We start from the raw sequence: 20,260 nt of genomic DNA on the forward strand, positions 1-20,260 counted from the left end.
TGTATTGCGGCAGTGGAAAATTGGGTATGTAGCAGTTGTGTGCCGAATGGGCTAAAGGCCTCTGAGACCATCATACTGCATCAGGCCACAGGAGCTCTCATTTGCCTTACTTTTCATAGGAGTGCAGTTACCTTACTAGCATTGAAACAGGTTACTTTTACATTGTTGTAGTAACTAAAGCTCACTCTGCTGCTTTTAGTTTAGCCCTAATGTGAAATGATTTTGCTGCATATGTGACTGAAGTGAGAGGAGTAGCCTTGTGGTTAGAGCAGTGGGCTATAAAACAGGCGACCAGGTTTTGAATCTTGCTGGTGCCCCTTATGACCTTTGGCAAGTCACTTTACTCTCCATTGCCTCAGGTACAAAACTTAGATTATAAGCCCTTTGGGGATAGAGAAATACCTCCAGTACCTGAATGTAAACCAATGTGATATCTCAGATCAAATGTTAGTATAATCAAATAAATAAATAAAGTTCCAACAAATCACCAGAAAGTTTCTCCTTTTGTCGTTCCACCGGTCTTATAATGAATGAAAATAAAAATGGCTTGATCCAATAACACCCATCTGAAACATACACAACACAAGGAAGAATATTGCCTCTCTGTTGAGTATAAAAAAAAACAATTCCATTTTTTGCCATCAAACACAGGAACTGAGAAATCCGTTATTTATTATATTCTCAGATATAAATACTTGTTTGAAAACTTGTATTAAAATAAAGATCTTTTAGTGGTATGTTGGTTTTCTGGGCAATGACAACAGTGAGAAAGGGGCGGGGATCGACTTGCACATTAATATGGCTTCTCACTACCTCTCTTCCCAGTCCCCAGCTTTTACACCCTTAGGCTCTGCACAAATCGTACGATGAAAACGTGTTTCCGATGCCGTATGTGTAAAAAAACAGAAATCCTATTTTCTATTTCTAATAAATATTGCATTTCATTCACATTGCTCTGCCCAACACGTCTGATTGATTTTATGGCAAGTTCCTATTTCAGTGAGAGATCGCTATTGGTTTTCATTTCGCACACTTTTAGGCTGGCAAATCAAAACCAAAGCTCAAATGCATCTAATTTGGTTAAAAAAAAAACAAACCCACTTCGCTCTCATAATGAAAAAACGTACTTTGCATAATATTTCCTTTTCTTTGAAAATCTCTTTCTGTTTGCTGGTAAGAGCTGTGAAGCAGCATCCAAATTGTAAAATATTAGCAACACAAAAGGATAAATACCACTCCCTCCATTACACACAGACATACGTATCCAATACATGTACAAACATGGGCACACAGGCGCAAATACCATGATTTTCTTAAGAGACATTTCAGTTAAAAAAAACCAAACCAAAAAAACAGACCACACACCGGCTTTTACTATAAAGGCATTTTCCTAACCACCACTCATTCGCTGAGAGCGATCTCTCCTCCCTCTGTTCCACCCCGGCCCCCTCCCTTTTTTCTATTTATTTTACTCTAATGCTGTCAATATTGTAGTACCAGCGCTACTATGACCATTGCTCAGCAGACCGGGGGAGATTCACAGGGATAAACAGGCACTGCGGCAAGGTGACCCCCGAGCCCTCAGCCGTGGAGCTGTCCGACTGCCTAGTGGTGCTGAAACGCTCTCCGCTCTCTGCGCCCCGGAGATGCCTTAAAGCGACAGCGGCGGCAGTGGTTGGGGAAAGACGGGTCTAGAGGACGTGCAGAGCACTCGCCAGTTACACGTATCGCGCCATATTTCGTAAACAGCGGTAGCCTCACGGACAAGCCATTGACTTCTAATTTCGTACTTATTTAGTTGGAGTCGTTTGCCCTTGATTGCGTTTCGAGTGGCTGCACTGCCGCGATGGAGGAGGAGCTGAAGTGCCCGGTGTGCGGCTCCCTGTACCGGGAGCCGGTCATCCTGCCCTGCTCGCACAATGTCTGCCTCCCATGCGCTCGCACCATCGCGGTGCAGACCCCAGACGCCGAGCACCTGCCATCCACCGCCCGTCCTACGCTACTACAGGGTGACTCCGACTACGCGGACCATATGGACAAGCTGAGCCTGCACAGTGAGACGGACAGCGGCTATGGCTCCTACACTCCCAGCCTCAAGTCCCCCAATGGAGTGCGGGTGTTGCCGCCCGCGCCGACTCCCTCCCTGGGCTCCGCCGCTGCATTCCGGCTCCCCGGCTCCTCCTCTTCCATCACCTGCCCGCAGTGCCACCGCAGCGCCTCGCTGGACGAGCGCGGCCTCCGCGGCTTTCCGCGCAACCGGCTGCTGGAGGGCATCGTACAGCGCTATACTCAGAGCCGCTCCGTCGCCGCCTCCGCCACCGCCCGCTGCCAGCTCTGTGACAGCAGCCATCCAGCAGCGGCCACTGTGCTGTGCGAGCAGTGCGACGTCCTCTACTGCGCCGCCTGCCAGCGGAAATGCCACCCCGTCCGCGGACCCTTCGCCAAGCACCGCCTGGTCCCGTCCGGCAGCCAGGGCTCCCCTCCCGCCGCAGCTTCTGCCGGCGTGGCCAAGGCCGAAGAGCCGGCGGCGGCCGTGGCGGCTCCCCGCAGGCTCCCCATGTGCTCAGAGCACGAGCTGGAGAACTACAGCATGTACTGCCTGAACTGCAAGAGCCCCGTCTGCTTCCAGTGCCTGCAGGAGGGCAAGCACGGGCAGCACGAAGTCAAGGCCCTGGGCGTCATGTGGAAGCAGCATAAGGTGAGCGTAGTCCTGCTTGCTGGTGGGAGGGGATGCTGGTCCAGCCAGGGCTGAGGGAACAACTAGGGGCAAGCATGCCCCAGGTCAGTTCCCTGCTGTAGTTTTAACCAGGGCCTGAAAGAGCGATTCAGATTCACACTCAGGAGATTTTTATAGAAATGTTGCTTGCTCGAAAGACACAGTTACAACTTTAGAGGTGTTCACACTGATAAATGCTAAACAAGTTTTGTAGTGTAGCGAAATTTTGATATTTTCTACCCAACAGCTAATTTTTACCTTTGGCTCTTATTACTGTACAAAGGAACTGATCTTCGATGTTTGCTTGGTATTTTTGGCGTCAGACCAGTGTTACTATTGCAACAAGTGAGGCTGATCGTTACTGCATTTTCAATGATAAAATTACATGGAGAATGGTATTTCCCTATTTGGGCCCAGTGCTATGTGCTAGCTGTCTGGCTATCATCACAATATTTAGAGTTCAGGAAAAATAAGTGAAAACCTGACTATTTGAACAGGCATTTGCTGAGCCTGCTGATTAGGCTTATTAACACGATGTCAGTGTCTGACTGAATAATCAGAGTAGTAGTGTAGCTCTGACAAATAGAAGAGTAGGATTGGTTTGGAGCTCCGAATTGGATGGGAGTGGAGCAGGCGAATTGTATTGGGTATGCAGTGGATTGTGTAATATGTAATTTGATTAATGGTCTATTTATGATTATTGTAACTCACTTTTGATAAGGTAGAATATCAAATCAATCAATCAATTAATAAAGTTCAGTGTCACACTTTGTCTCTAAAATCTTTTTTTTTTTGTTTTTTTTGTGGGGGAGCCCTGCAGTTTCCTTCTGCTTCTTAGGACTATCAGGGTTGGGATCCAGCACCTATCATATCCCCTCCCAAATCACTTGTCGTTGCAAGAACTGGAATGGGAGGGTTCTTTCAGCAACCCTGTACTCATGGGGTCCAAACCCACCAGTAAGTGTCACTGTTACCTGGTGACTGGGACTCCCCCTCCCCAAAGTCTGTGAATGATCTTTTTTTTTTTGCTTTAATCTTCCTGAACTGGTAAACCTGTTGTTTTGATTTTAGGTAATAACTGCAACAGGGTATATAAGATGCCTATAAGAAATAATAGAAGTGCACGTTGGGTTAATCTGTGCAGTTTATATGCTTTATATACTTACATATTTTCTTTAACTTTATGGGCTTGCTGGAAAATAAAAGAAATTATAATTACTAAATATGCAAAAATGCTGCTATAATCCCAAAATATCTAGGTACAGGCTCCTGGGTAGGGAATGTATTATTGCTATGCTGGGCTATAGAAGTAGTCCCATGTTTTTTCACCTTTTTTTGCTTTGCTCCCAGAAGTGTTTTCTTTGGTTAATGGCACTCTTAGGGGCCGATGCAATAAATCTGCGCAGAAAATGGGCATTCAGTGTTGAGCGTCTGCTTTCCTAATGCATGCCCAGCCACCTCTCCTGGGCATGCGATCGATTATTTAAATGAGGGGGTCATACTAAAAAGGAGGCGCTAGGGACAAATGTGCTCCCCTAATGCCTCCTTGGCAGCAGGTGCCCAGGAGAGGTGGCTGTCAGCTGGTTAGGAAAACAGACACTCAATTTTATGAGCGTCCATTTTCCTTACGTGTGCACAGCCATGGGTTAGGAAAATGGACACTCGTTAATTGAGCATCCCTTTTCCTAACTAGACCATTGGCAGACTTTAAAAAAACATTTTTTTTTAAACATTCTGGTCCTTTTGGTTTCTCAGACTTAATATCGCAATGATAGTAAGTCGGAGAAAGTACAGAAAAGCAGTATTTTCTGCTTTGCTGTACACTTTTTGAGCTACTCAGAAATTAATGCCTGCTCCACGTTAATTTCTGAAAGTAACAATATGTGCGTCGGGCACACATAATTTTTTTGAATCAAGGGAGAATAGCTAATAGCCTCATCAACATCCATTAGCATGTGATGAGCGCTATTTGCATCTCAGGGAGTTGAACGTGTGTTTTGGAAGCGCTAATCCCTTTAGGGGTAGATTTTCAAAGGGGTACGCGCATACGATACGTGCGTACCCCCCGAAAACCTACCCCAAACCCCCCCTGCGCGCACCAAGCCTATTTTGCATAGGCTCGGTGGCACGTGCAAGCCCCGGGATGCGCGTAAGTCCCGAGGCTTGCATGGAGGGGCGTGTTGGGGGCATGTCGGGGGCGTGCCGCGAGTGACGCGGCGTTTCAGGGGCGGGCCTGGGGGTGTGGCGCCGGCCCGGGGGCGTGGTCGAGGCCTCCGGACCAGCCTCCGGGTCGGGTGATGGCGCGCCAGCAGTCCGCTGGCACGTGCAGATTTACGCCTGCTTTCCACAGGCGTAAATCTGCCAACAAAGGTAGGGGTGGGGGTTAGATAGGCCGGGGGGGGGGGGGGGGGGTTAGGTAGGGGAAGGTGAGGGGAGGCAGAAGGAAAGTTCCCTCCGAGGCCGCTCCGATTTCGGAGCGGCCTCGGAGGGAACAGGCAGCACGCACTGAGCTTGGCGCGCGCAGGTTGCACAAATGTGCACCCCCTTGTGCGCGCCGACCCCGGATTTTATAAGATACGCGCGGCTACGCGCGTATCTTATAAAATCCAGCATACTTTTGTTCGCGCCTGGTACACGAACAAAAGTACGCCCGTGCGTACATTTATAAAATCTACCCCTTATAGAATAAGGGGGTGTGAATGCGAATCCAAGACCCGCGTCCAACTATGTCTGCTAAGAGCATTGAATTGTATCGGTCCCTAAGAGTTTTAATTATTGCAGATTAGGGGTGCAGACATATACAGTATATTCAATTGGGAGGGAACTTTTGAGTAATGTATTGTAGGAAATGGTGTTGGTGGCTGAGTAAGACTGTTGTTCTCTATAGATCCAGTATCCTTACAGAGTGACTGAAAATCTATGAGTGCTGTATTTCAGATAAGAGATTAAAGTGAGGTTCTGTCTACTAACTGGACATTGGAGATCCTATTACACTTTCCCTAAGAGTAGCATTGCTAATGTTATTGCTAAATTCCAATACAGGTTGTGCATTGGGAGCTGCAATTATAAAGAAACTAATCTCTCTCTAAAAACATCCTTAACTTTTGTTTGAAATGTGTATCTCTTATTAAGTTATGACAGCACTTACATTGATGTGGATGTTAGGGCAACCCATTTGGTGGGCAGGAAAGGTGTCCTTTGTTTTCATGCCCCATTCTTTTAGTAACTTTGTGCCAGTGTCAGTGTCACATATATTGGCAGTCTGGTTCCAGTTCCTTTTAGCATTGTTTCCTGAATGATTGCGATTGTGTTTCATTGTATGGCAGAATACTGCAGAAAATGCTCCATCTAGTTTTAATTTTGATGGTTGTAATATACACATCTCAGCTCAGGTTAAAAATCTTGGTATTTGGCTCAAATTGGATTTCCAGGCTATTTTTCCTCACTTCGTCTTCAGGCTATTGTTCTTAGTTATTAGAAACTGATATTAGCAGGTTTCACTTTTTGTAGGAGTTAGTCTTTAGATAATTTGGGGGATAATTTTTGTTGTTGTTGTAGAAATAGTTTTATTACAAAATTGTTATGAATGTTTTTTATGTTCCCCACTTTGAACTGTGAAAAGGTGGGAAATTAATTCTCTTAAATAAAATAAAATAAATGTCTTTTGGAACTAGATATAACGGCACATTGGAATAATCCAGTGCTTATGAAAGTGTGGGTTGCATGGTAGTTTTATAATACTGAATTAACTACTTGTAATAATCTACAGTTCTTGAGATTTCAACTCAGTTTACATTTCTGTTTTCTTTTTCAATAAAAAAAATAACCTACAACAATAAAACATTACTACAGGGCATCACCATATTTGTACTGGGTCATCACATATAATATCCTCACCATATGGCAAAGCTCAGGCTGGGTTAGCTTGAACTGCATAGTGGCAAAGTCAATGATGTGATGGAAAGTGGAAAATGGAGTGCAAATCAGCTTTTAACTATCCATCTCTGAAAAGATGTGCTGGATGAAGGGGCTGACCAATTGAGGTGCTGAAGGAAGACCAGGGAGAGGCATGAAATGGGCCATCTTTGAAACACGATCCACCACCACCCCTATAGTGGTGTTGCCACTTGAGAGGGGAAGGTCAGTGATAAATTCAGTGGCCAAGGTGGTCTAAGGTTCCTTGTGGACTGACAGTGATTGCAACATCCCCTAAGGTCAAGCCCAAGAACTCTTGTTCATGTTACATGTGGGGCAAGATTCTATATAGCGTTTCTTGTCAGTCTTCATCTGAGGCCACCAGTAAAGATGAAAAATTAACTCTAGAGTTCGGGTAATGCCGGGGTGACCTGCCAAACAGGAGTCTTGGGTTCACTGAAGAACTTTGACATAGAAGTTAAGGAATGAAAGGTTTTCCAGGTGGGACTGTTATTGCAGCAGCTACTATGACTCTTGTGTGTGTCAATGATATGTTGTGGGGGTTCCAGGGAGCCTTCAGTGTCAAAGGAACATGAGAAGGCATAAGCCCATTGATTCTTTTCTGCTGGTCGAAATTGCAGTTTAAAGCTGAACCAGTTGAAGAATAGCAACCAAAGGGCTTGCCATGGGTTCAGACACTATGCTTGAGCTATGCTTGGTATCTGAACCATTTTTAGTGGTGAGGTGCGGCCAAAATAGAGTAGCCGTGAATTAATTGCTGGTAATAGTTCACAAATTCGAGGAAGTGCTTCAGGGCTTTGAGGCCCACAGGCTGGGGCCATTCCAGGATGGCTTTCAATTTCTCTGAGTCCATGTTAAGGCCTTGCCGAGAAATGATGTAGCCAAGCAACGGGAGTTCCTTCTGTTCAAAAGTACATTTTTTAATTTTGCATATAGGTGGTGCTCATGGAGCCTCTGGAGAACTTGTTTCACATGATATTAGTGTTCTTATAAGGATTTAGAAAACACTAGGATATTGTCCAGGTATACCACCATATGGGAGTAGAACAGGTCCTGAAAAATCTTGTTAACCATAAACTGAAAAACCGTGGGGGTGTTGCATAGCCTGAAGGGCATCACCATATATTCATAGTGTCCATCTCTGGTATTAAAAGTGGTCTTCCATTCATCTCCCTCTCAGATCCTAATCAAGTTGTATGCTCCCTGCAGGTCAAACAGTAAATATCTGCACCCCTCTGAGGCGGTCAAAGAGTTCTGTGATCAGTGGTTCTTCTTGGTAATTGCATTGAGTCCCTAATAGTCAATGCAAGGGCATAGAGTACTGTCTTTTTTCCCCACAAAAAAGAAACCAGCCCCAACAGGAGATGAAGAAGGGCAAATGAACCCTCTGTCTAGATATTCTTTGATATATTTGGACATGGCCTTGGTTTCTGGCATGGAGAGCAGGTAGATTCTTCCCCTTGGAGGTAGCTTTCCTGGAATCAAGTTAATGAGATAGTCATAGGAGCGATGTGTTGACAAGACCTCACCTTGCTGTTTGTTAAACACATCTGCATACTCTGCAAGGGCTCCATTTGATGATCTATAGAGTAGCCCAATTGATGTGGGGCTGATGCAGCATAAACCAAGGTAGGCCTAAGATGACTTCATTGTCCACTTTGGGCAACACATATAAGCTGATCTGCTCTCTATGTAGGATGCTTGTCTGCATAGCAAGTGGGACAGTGGCCCTTGTGACACGTCCAGGTAAGGGTTCTACATGAATGGATGAGATTGTGAGCGCAGTGTCCAAGGGATCCATTGGGATCCTGTAGTGATGGACCAAGGACTCATGAATGAAGCTGCCTCTAGTGCCAGTATCAAGGAAGGCTAGTGGATCAACAAAGTTGTCCCAAAATGAGAGACAAACTGGTACTAGAATTTGTGGAGAAGTACACGTTTGACCTAGGGTGGCGTCTTCTACCAGACCTTTGTCCTTGTTGCGATGTGGACCCTTGGGCCAAGGCGGAGTTGACGCTACCAGTGGAGGGAGGTCCCTGTCGTCAGCAGGTGGAGCACAGTGGTGCAGAGACCCCACTGGACCAGCAAGTACTGGATACCTGCGGTGGAAGAAGAGGCTGAAGTCGTGGTCCAAGGACGGAGCCAGGTCAGTAGCCAAGAATCAGAGGTCTGAAGCCAATGCCAGAAGCGGAAGCAGGAATTGAAGTCGTGGGACGGAAACGGGTCGGAGGCCAGAAGTCAGAAGTCAAACCGAGCCAGGGACTGAAGCCGAAGACATAGGAACGGAGCCAGGTCAGAAGCCAGAAGATGAAATAGGAGATCCAGGATCCAGATGCAGCAACTAGAGATTCAGGAACTGAATCTCTAGTTGCTGTACCTGCAGCTGCAGGTACCGGCAGCTGCAAGGGAGATGCTGGCGCCAATCCGCGCCTGGCCCCACCCCTAGGCGCGCGCGCGTGCCGGGGCTTCAGACTTAGGGCCAGCGTGGGAAAACCCGGGAACAGCCCCTGATGATGTCAGACGCTACCGGTCCATTTAAACCCGGCAGCTGCAGCTGTACCTCGCCTTGCAAGGCGAGGTACAGCTGCAGCTGCCGGTACCTGCAGTTGCAGGTACCGGCAGCTGCAGTTGCAGCTGCAGTTGCTGTACCTGCAGCTGCAGCTGCCGGGTTTAAATGGCCCGGTAGCGTCTGACGTCATCAGGGGCTGTTCCCGGGTTTTCCCACGCTGGCCCTAAGTCTGAAGCCCCGGCACGCGCGCGCGCCTAGGGGCGGGGCCAGGCGCGGATTGGCGCCAGCATCTCCCTTGCAGGGAGGACGCCACGGAGGGCTGCATCTCCGGCCTGGGAGGCCAGAAGGAAGGCGTTCCTGTGGGACATGCTGGTACTTAAAGGGACCGCAGCGGGAAACATCAGCCCAGCCCCCGAAGATGACATCACTTCTCCTGGCTATTTAAACCAGGCTGAGCTTCCTGTTCTTCACCTTGGCAACAGGTCCTGCTCGTCTGAGTGCGTTGTTGCTGCGTTCCTGAGTACCTGCTTGTTCCTGATCCTGAGTCCTGTTCCTTGGATTGATCTTCTGGTTCTGACTTCGGCTTGGCTTCCTGACTCTGCTTGTTTGCTGCCCGTCCTGACCTTTGGCTTGCCTTCTCGTTTCTGACCGTTCACTGTCTGTCCCGACCTCTGGCCTGGTTCATCGTGCTGCTTGTTCGCTGCCCGCCCCGACTCCTGGACCACCCTTGGATTCTCCTGAACTCCGCCTGCCTCAATCCAGACTTCCTGACACTGCTTCATCTTCTTCCTGGACACTCCGCAAGGAGACCCACACCTAAGTCCTTCCAGCCCTGGCCCCCAAGGGCTCAACCTGAGGGGAACAAGGGCTGGTATAGGTGAAGCTCCAGCTGGGTCTCCTTCTCCAGCTCCACCTTCCAGCAATGAGGACCACTGGGATCTGTCCCTCGGTGGTGGTTCCAACCCTCGTCCCGGCCCAAGGGTCCACACCCCTAACATTGTAAGCACATATTGCAATGCAACAAAATATGCTACTGATTATTAGAGATGTGAATCGTGTGATCGATTCACATCTCATATGACATATGACAGAGCAAAGATAGCGCCGGCGCCATTTTGGTTCCTGTCCCTCGACGTCACGAGCGTAGGAGATCGCTCCCGGATCCCCGCTGGACCCCCAGGGACTTTTGGCCAGCTTGGGGGGGCCTCCTGACCCCCACAAGACTTGCCAAAAGTCCAGCGGGGGTCCGGGAACGACCTCCTGCACTCGAATCGTGTTGCCGTATTGCAAAATGGCGCCGGCCATACGGCCATACGGCCGGCGCCATTTTGCAATACGGCAGTATGGCCATACGGTCGGCGCCATTTTGCAATACTCAGGCCGTATAATTATAGGTCTTCTGAGGTCAGAGAAGTGGGTGTAAGAGTGTTGTTAGTAAGTTCCATTAAGTGCTCATTGGACAAGGCTTTCTGTAGTTCTCAATAAAATTGAGCACATTTTTCTCTTTTTCCATCTGCTCAGGCCGTATTGCAAAATGGCGCCGGCCGTATGGCCATTTTGCAATACGGCAACACGATTCGAGTGCAGGAGGTCGTTCCCGGACCCCCGCTGGACTTTTGGCAAGTCTTGTGGGGGTCAGGAGGCCCCCCCAAGCTGGCCAAAAGTCCCTGGGGTTCCAGCGGGGGTCCGGGAGCGATCTCCTATGCTCGTGACGTCAGGGGACAGGAACCAAAATGGCGCCGGCTCTACCTTTGCCCTGTCATATGACAGGGCAAAGGTAGCGCCGGCGCCATTTCTATCAACGCACCCGTGGCCCGAGAGTGGAAGATCACACCGGGACCCCCCCCCACACACTGGACCCCAGGTAATTTAAGACATTTTGGGGGGGTTCGGGAGGGTGGGGGATTTATTTTAAAGGGTTGGGGTGGGTTTTAGGGTTGTTTTAGTGTGCTGGTTTTCCCGCCCTCCCCCTTCCCCCGATTTACGATTTTTGACGATAAATCGAGGGAATTCCTATTATATATCACCTCTAACGATTTTTGACGATTTAAAATATATTGGACGATATTTTAAATCATCAAAAAACGATTCACATCCCTACTGATTATTTATAATGCAGTCCTCTATCATTTTAACTTATTTAGGCTCATAGAAACATGATACAGCATTGCAGTATTTTTTATTATAGGTTTACTTTTTAATATAACCAGTTCCCTCCCCAACGATCCCGCCCCTCTCTTCCCCAGCAACTAACAGTTGAGGTTTGGTTGAGTCATGTCCCAGATGACGATATATTTATCTTTGAGTATGGCATCTGTAGATTCCTTAGGTATAGGCTAAAGTGTAAAGGAGACAAGGCAATCGCAACCCTAGGCCTGGTCGACCAACATACAGCCTTGAAACAAGAGAGAAATGAAAAAATGAGGGAAAAGAAAAAGGAAGGAGAAAAAAGAAGGAAACAGATACAAGCATATATAGGTAGATGTTAAGGCAGTTACTTTCTATAACGCAATTATTTTATGCGTGAGCAACAGTCCAACCAGGTACGAACAAAGTCATTTGGTGAAGTGGTGAGATACTCTCCCCAAATGGAGGACGTTTGTTAGAGTCTTTCTGGAGATGTTTTCTGAGCTGTGAGGTATTCCATAATCAATAGTTTGTCGACAGTTTGTTTCCAAGTCGGTAACAGAGCAGGAGGGGAGACCATCCATTGGAACAAGATCAATGCTCTTGCAGAAAAGGTGACCTTGTCTAGGAATGACCTTCAGGGCGTGTTGATATCAGATAATTTGTCCCCATAAAGGCCCAGCAACCAGATGAGAGGATCCAGGGGGATATCATGGTCCCACAATTTTGACACATAGTCTTCTAGCTGTTTCCAGAAAGATTGCAAGATAGGGCAAGTCCAAAATCTATGGATAAAGTCTGCTTGTGGCTTGTCACAGCGCATACATTTAAGGTCCAATATGATTCCCATTTGGTGCCCCCTTTGTGGAGCATTGAAGGCCAGGTGTAGGAATTTAAATTGTTTATCTCAGAGTTACGCATTCGGAGATATTTTGAATATTGGAAAAACACAATTATAGGTCTTCTGAGGTCAGAGAAGTGGGTGTAAGAGTGTTGTTAGTAAGTTCCATTAAGTGCTCATTGGACAAGGCTTTCTGTAGTTCTCAATAAAATTGAGCACATTTTTCTCTTTTTCCATCTGCTCCCACGAGAAGCTCTTGTAACTTTTGGTAATTCAGCAATCTGGGGAGGTGGTTAACAGGTGCTTTGTATGATGTCTTATTTGCAAATAGCCACAGAAGTCCTTGTTTGGGATGGAGAATGTCTCTTGTATATCAGAGAAGCATATAATGTGTTTGGTGGCGTGTTTGGATGTTATCAGTTGGAATATCCATTTTAGACCTTGATCGTGCCATCTAGTAAATAGGGCATTTTCCAACCCTGGCAAAAAGTCTGGGTTACCTCCAATGGTAAGGCCAGCAGTCGCCCGTGGCAGGTATGGGAAGTATTGAACATAGCATTCTCCACGCTTTACAGATAGCATTCTCCACGCTTTAAGGATTGGACAAAATATTAAACTAGACCATATCTCATCAGATAGCAACTTTTTGTCCATGTGCAGAGTCAAACTTAGAGAGAGGGGCGACACCCACACTTTAAAATGCTCTGATGGTGATGAGTAAGATGTGTCGTGTAACCAGTCATGTATGTGTCTCATCAGGCTGGCCAAGTTGTAAAGGGAACAGCTCCCCTAAGAGTTAAAACTAAAGAGGTTAGAACTTTTCAGCTTGGGAAAGAGACAGCTGAGGGGGGATATGATAGAGGTGTTTAAAATCATGAGAGGTTTAGAATGGGTAAATGTTAATCAGTTATTTACTCTTTCGGTTAATAGAAGGACTAGGGGGCACTCCATGAAGTTAGCATGTGGCACATTTAAAACTAGTAGGAGAATGTTCTTTTTCACTCAATACACAATTAAACTCTGGAATTTTTTGCCAGGGGATGTGGTTAGAGCAGTTAGTGTAGCTGGGTTTAAGAAAGGATTGGATAAGTTCTTGGAGGAGAAGTCCATTACCTGCTGTTAATTAAGTTGACTTAGAAAATAACCACTGCTATTACTAGCAGCAGTAACAAGGGATAGACTTAGTTTTTGGGAACTTGCCAGGTTCTAATGGCCTGGATTAGCCCCTGTTGGAGACAGGGTGCTGGGCTTGATGGACCCTTGGTCTGACCCAGTATGGCATGTTCTTATGTTCTTATGTTCTTATGAGAGAGGTAACGGTGGTAGGGCCGCTTGGCAATAGTAATCATAATATGATCAAATTTGAATTAATGGCTGGAAGGGGGACAGTAAGCAAATCCACAGCTCTCGTGCTAAACTTTCAAAAGGGAAATTTTGATAAAATGAGAAAATTGTTAGAAAAAAACTGAAAGGAGCAGCTACAAAGGTAAAAAGTGTGCAAGAGGCATGGTCATTGTTAAAAAATACCATCCTAGAAGCACAGTCCAGATGTATTCCACACATTAAGAAAGGTGGAAATAAGGTAAAATGATTACCAGCATGGTTAAAAGGGAAGGTGAAAGAAACTATTTTAGCCAAAAGATCTTCATTCAAAAATTGGAAGAAGGATCCAACAGAAGAAAATAAGATAATTCATAAGCGTTGGCAAGTTAAATGTAAGACATTGATAAGACAGGCTAAGAGAGAATTTGAAAAGAAGTTGGCCGTAGAGGCAAAAACTCACAGTAAAAACTTTAAAAAAATATATCCGAAGCAGAAAGCCTGTGAGGGAGTCAGTTGGACCGTTAGATGATTGAGTGGTTAAAGGGGCACTTAGAGAAGATAAGGCCATCACGGAAAGATTAAATGATTTCTTTGCTTCAGTGTTTACTGAAGAAGATGTTGGGGAGGTACCCGTACTGGAGAAGGTTTTCATGGGTAATGAGAGAAGCAGGAGCAGTGGGAGTTATGTGCTACAACTGCAGAGAAAATGAGAGCAGGCAGGAGTGAGCAGAAAACCTTGGAGGAGGCTCCCACTATGTGCGTATAGATGCTGGGGGGCTGGTGTTGGTCGCAGCAGCTCCACATGCATGAGGCCACCATGTAAAATCTGGTATATGAATACATAATTTATAATTGTGTGTGGGGAGGTGTGGGCCAAGGGATTACGTAAAGCTCTAAGGTTCACCTAGGGTGCATAATACCCTTGCATTGGTCTTGGATAACTTTGAACTAATTAATGCAAACATGTTAGGAGGATATTGTCCTTTCTTTAAGGGTCACAACCAGATCTGCTTTTTAGAGTGCACCAATCATGCAAATTAGCCTGATGCTTAATCCAATGCATGCAACTTTATCCAATGATTATTCAGAATGGATATCTTCAAGTCCAGATTGCTTTATGGCCTTTGAAGACTTAAAGTGAAAAGCCTCACTTTAAGGTGTCAATTTGCAAGATATTTAGTCCAGTAGTTCATAACCCAGTCAGTCTGGTTTTCAGAATATTCAGAATGAATATGCATATACATTTTTGCATGCATTGCCTCCATTGTCCAGGAACATGGGCCCTCGAGGAGTGAGTACTGGTTCCTATCTGTAATCTGAAAATAAAGAAAAGAGCGAGGCCCCTGAGGAACGGGTATCTATCTATCTATCTATCTATCCATATATATATATACCATGAATATATCATATTCATGGTACATACCCTGAAAACCAGATTCACTGGGTCAAGGCCTGGGATTGAGAACAACTGCTATTGTCTTTTTGTCCTTGCAAAGAACATGTCCACAACTCATATTTCACAGTAACCCAGAAAATAACCCTTATAATTCAAGTTCTTGTGCAGTATAACCAATATAAAAATACTCTGGTGCCAATATTTGAGGGTGGAAATCTGTTTGTATCCAAACTGACAGACTGTCTTGTTTTAATTATCATTTTGTTCTGTGTTTTTCTCATTTTTCTTTTACAGGAGCAACTGTCTCAGGCTCTAAATGGCATCTCAGATAAAGCAAAAGAAGCCAAAGACTTTCTGATCCAGCTGAAAAATATATTACAACAGATACAGGTAACTTTGTACTATAGACTAGTGTATTGCGCATTGCTACTGATACTACTTCCACTTATTTCTGTAGCTCTACCAGGTGTATGCAGCACTGCTATGTGTGCAACTGCAGCTGTGAACACTTTCATCTGAGTCACAGCAGCCCTGTGAGAGAGACGTTCTGCATTTAAAGCGATCGTGCTTCCAGAAGACAAATTTAAAAATGTCTCCTCAGTTAATCCTGGTTTTCCCTCATTGCATGCATGGAGATGAAGTACTGCTGTTCCTAAGAAAATCAGAACAAAAGTCCATGCATGCAATTGGGTAAAATCAGGACTAGATTATCCAGTTCCAGTAGTAGTGTACATCCAGGCACTGCCTTGTGGGCCTGTGGGCAGTTTTGCAGACTCACACATATTGGGACAGTGGTGCTCTCTGAAGCCAAATCTCCAGTAGGCCTATTTAGTAGTTACAAGTTACTAGTAGGCAGTGACATTAAATCCATGATGTCAAGGAAAGCTAGATGTGGTCGAGTGATTGGGACTGGCAGATGAGGCACTTCAAATAGCAGTACCAGTCCCCCATTAAAGTTAAAAATGGACTTGTTCCAATCTAAAATCTCTGGAGGGGCAGGCAGTTCCATCTGGAAAAAAATGAAATTTAAAGATGATGCATCGCCACCACCTGTTTCTGACCCTGTAGTTTTGGAGGTGAGGGAATGGGAGGCTGAGTCATGCAAGACAAAAGGGCAAGACCCAAAAGCAGCAGTGCAACACCAGACTCGACTTAGCGTTGAAAATGTAGCACAGGCACGGGCTTCTGATTCCGATGAAGAATCATCTTGTGTGGGATTCTCATCATCAGAAATGGAAGAATTTCAGTGCTGCAGGTGAGAGATGAAACTGATGAGGAGGAGGAGGAAGAGCAGTCAGCGCATGCACAGAGTGTGACTGATGCCCCTGGCATTGCTTCTCAGGGTGCACCCACTACTTCAGCTCCAGTGCCAGCATCCACCCCGAAGGCTATAGAGAAGGGATCACGAAAGAAATCTGCAATCTGGAGCCACTTTATAGTGACGGAGGACCCACGTTTTGCTCAGTGTAATTACTGTGTCAGGGCTATTAGGTTATAAGGATTTCAGAATAGCTCATTCTAGGAGAAAGGAGGAAGTCTGAACTGGTGATTTGATGTATTTTAGTATCGTTTATGAAATGTCACTTTCAGTTTTAATTTTTTGAGGTTTATATTGTTTTATGTTTTACTTGGTTGTTTTACTGTTTATAATATATTTATTGTTGTAAACCGTTGTGATGGAATCTGAGTGATGTATATAAGATCCAATAAATAAATAAATAAATAAAATAAATATTAGCAGAGGCAAGCAGATGGGACATCTAACTAATTTTGACATGATGCATCAAAGGCAGAAGCAACATCCAACAGTACTGCCATCTGGTGATGATGGCAGTACCAGTCAGGGGACCTCTTTTTCCAGGCAGCGTAAAGTGGTTGAAAAGGAGCAGAGTCACCCCATGCTCTCAGCCCCTTCTAGTAGTCAGGTGGCAGGCCAGCAGCCCCCTGCCATGTGTCAGAAGTGACAACCCACCATGGAGGAAATGGGGTGGTGTTCGGTAACGCTAGACCGGGGAAGGAGGCAGGCAGCCTCAAAACTTGTAACCAGGAGCATTGGGAAAATGATTGCCCTTGATGACCAGCCCTTGCACATAGGGGAGAATGTGGGTTTCAAGCATTTGCTGAAGGTCTTAGTTCCAAATTACAAAGTCCCCTCCAGAACCACATGTAGCAGAAAGGTCATCCCCAGCCTGTACAACCAGTGTCACAGTCACATCTAAGAGCTGCTAGCTAAGGCACAGGGGAGTGTGTATTTCACTTGCGATATCTGGACCGCACTGAATGCTACACACTCTTACCTCTCTTACTGGGACTGCTGTATGTGCACACACCAAACTTGTAAATACTAAAGAGGCCTACAGGGGATTTGGTTTCAGAGAGCACCGCTGTCCCAATATATGCTACAACCTAAGAAAGAGATCTAGGTGTCATAGTGGATAACACATTGAAATCGTCGGCGCAGTGTGCTGCGGCAGTCAAAAAAGCAAACAGAATGTTGGGAATTATTAGAAAAGGAATGATGAATAAAACGGAAAATGTCATAATGCCTCTGTATCGCTCCTTGGTGAGACCGCACCTTGAATACTGTGTACAATTCTGGTCGCCGCATCTCAAAAAAGATATAATTGCGATGGAGAAGGTACAGAGAAGGGCTACCAAAATGATAAGGGGAATGGAACAACTCCCCTATGAGGAAAGACTAAAGAGGTTAGGACTTTTCAGCTTGGAGAAGAGACGACTGAGGGGGGATATGATAGAGGTGTTTAAAATCATGAGAGGTCTAGAACGGGTAGATGTGAATCGGTTATTTACTCTTTCGGATAGTAGAAAGACTAGGGGGCACTCCATGAAGTTAGCATGGGGCACATTTAAAACTAATTGGAGAAAGTTCTTTTTTACTCAATGCACAATTAAACTCTGGAATTTGTTGCCAGAGAATGTGGTTCGTGCAGTTAGTATAGCTGTGTTTAAAAAAGGATTGGATAAGTTCTTGGAGGAGAAGTCCATTACCTGCTATTAAGTTCACTTAGAGAATAGCCACTGCCATTAGCAATGGTTACATGGAATAGACTTAGTTTTTAGGTACTTGCCAGGTTCTTATGGCCTGGATTGGCCACTGTTGGAAACAGGATGCTGGGCTTGATGGACTCTTGGTCTGACCCAGTATGGCATTTTCTTATGTTCTCTCCCTGTCAGCACACTGGTGGGACCTGGCTGTGGCAGGGGCAGGCAGCAGCTCTATTAGTGAACAAGTACCAGGGTGGAGGTGGGCTTTACTGCACACCCACCTGATGGACAATGCCCATACCTCAGCCAATATTCTAGCATGCATGAGACAGGTGCTGGTGGGCTGGCAGCTACACCAGCGAGACAGGAATCCTCAGGCAGGGTTCTTTGTCACAGACAATGGTGCAAACATGGTAAAGGCAATATGCAACGGGCGCTTTCAGAACATCCATTGTTTTGCACACACTCTGCACCTGGTATTTAAGTCAGCTCTGGGGTTGGAGTCCAATCACCAAGAGAATGAAAACCTGCAGGACTTAATACACAAGTGCAGGAACATAGCAGCACACTTCCACAGAAGTGTGAAGGCGGGGCAGGTTCTCCATGAAAAGCAGACTGATTTGGAGATGCCTCACAAGCGTCTCATTCAAGACATTGCCACCTGCTGGAATTCCACCTATATGATGCTGCAGAGGTTAGTGGAGCAGCAGACACCCCTTCATGAACTTTCTGCATCAATGGACATAGGTGTGCATAATCCCCTAGAGCAGTGGTTCTCAACCCTGTCCTGGGGACCCCCCAGCCAGTCGGGTTTTCAGGATATCCACAATGAATATGCATGAGAGAAAATTTGCATGTTATGGAGGCAGTGCATGCAAATTTTCTCTCATGCATATTCATTGTGGATATCCTGAAAACCCAACTGGCTGGGGGGGTCCCCAGGACAGGGTTGAGAACCACTGCCCTAGAGCATCATGATTGATCAGTCATGAGACAGCTGGTAAAAATCCTGCAGCCCTTCAAGGATGCCACTGAGGAGCTGAGTTCCAGAAGTGCCACCTTGGCTGACATCATCCCTATAGTTAATTTTCTGGAGGAAAATTTGGAGGGCTTTTTAACAGGAAGAGGGAATGACAGCAGATGTGCTGCATTGTCTGGAATTTTTGCAGAAGCAGGTGCAAGACATATGAAGGCCTTTAACAGAAGACCACACATACATGCTCACCACAGTCTGTGATCCCCATGTGAAAGGGAAACTCTTCCTACAGTACGATTGTCTCCTATTGGTGAAGGATCTGCTGTTAGTAAAAGTCCGTGAACAGGAGCACCATAGGCAGAGACAGATTAGGCATGAAGCAGAGGAAGAAACAGCGGGCACTTCAGAGAATAGTGCTAGCTCAAGCAGGAGCAGCACTCTGTCAGCGACAGCTAGTACTTCCTCCTCCACTTCAGTAAACCAAAGCCATGTTGCCTATAAAAAATCATGTGTTCTGGAATGGGCTAGAGAGAAAGCAGCTGGCATGAGTGACTCTCAGCCCACCCAAGCAAAGGAGACACCAGCACAAATGTCAGTGACACGGTATCTCTCAGAGGCCACAGAGGACATGCAGACAGATCCACTGGCATATTGGGCACACAAGTCACTGTCTGGCCACACCTAGCCAAAGTGGCTCAGCGATATCTGTCATGTCTACCAACCAGTGTGCCCAGTGAATGTGTATTTTCAATGACAGGGGATTTCATGAGCCCTCACCGCTCAAGGCTGGCACCAGAGTTGATGGAAATGCTAGTGTTTTTGAAAATAAAAATGCCTTTGCTTGGGTTTCCAAATGTTCCATGTGAATGGCAAGATGAATAAAAGCAGTTGAAAGCCTTGCAGCAGTTCCAACTGCCTCCTATGTGCCAGAAAATATCAGCACATGTACCTGATCTGAAATGCTGTGCCAGTCTGTCCACTGTCCAGGCTGTACGTCCCTACAAGGGCCTGACCTCAAACGCTGTGCCTGTCCATCCAGGCCTTATGTCCCTATAAGGACTTGACCTCTAATGCTGTGCCTGTCCATCCAGGCCTTATGTCCCTACAAGGACTTGACCTCTAATGCTGTGCCTGTCCGTCCAGGCATTACTTCCCTACAAGGGCTTGACCTCTAATGCTGTGCCTGTCCATCCAGGCCTTATGTCCCTACAAGGGCCTGACCTCAAACGCTGTGCCTGTCTGTCCAGGCCTTATGTCCCTACAAGGGTTTGACCTCTAATGCTGTGCCTGTCCGTCCAGGACTTACTTCCCTACAAGGGCCTGACCTCAAACGCTGTGCCTTTCTGTCCAGCTTGGAGTTTGGATATTCCATATGCTCAATAGTTTTCATGACCTTCATAATATGGGCCATTTTCCCTAGATGTATCTTA

General features: G+C 46.1%; 1 protein-coding gene across 1 annotated transcript in view; it reads left to right on the forward strand.

Moving 5' to 3' along the window:
- The first annotated feature begins 1,846 nt into the window (after window positions 1-1,846).
- Window positions 1,847-20,260, forward strand: part of TRIM67 (tripartite motif containing 67) — a 257,154-nt gene continuing 238,740 nt past the window's right edge. Inside the window, exons 1-2 of the mRNA XM_029594191.1 lie at window positions 1,847-2,698; window positions 15,143-15,238. Coding sequence (XP_029450051.1) covers window positions 1,847-2,698; window positions 15,143-15,238 — 948 coding nt within the window. The remainder of the gene's footprint in view (window positions 2,699-15,142; window positions 15,239-20,260) is intronic.

The sequence above is a fragment of the Rhinatrema bivittatum genome, chromosome 3, assembly GCF_901001135.1.
Source record: "Rhinatrema bivittatum chromosome 3, aRhiBiv1.1, whole genome shotgun sequence".
Lineage (NCBI taxonomy): Eukaryota > Metazoa > Chordata > Amphibia > Gymnophiona > Rhinatrematidae > Rhinatrema > Rhinatrema bivittatum.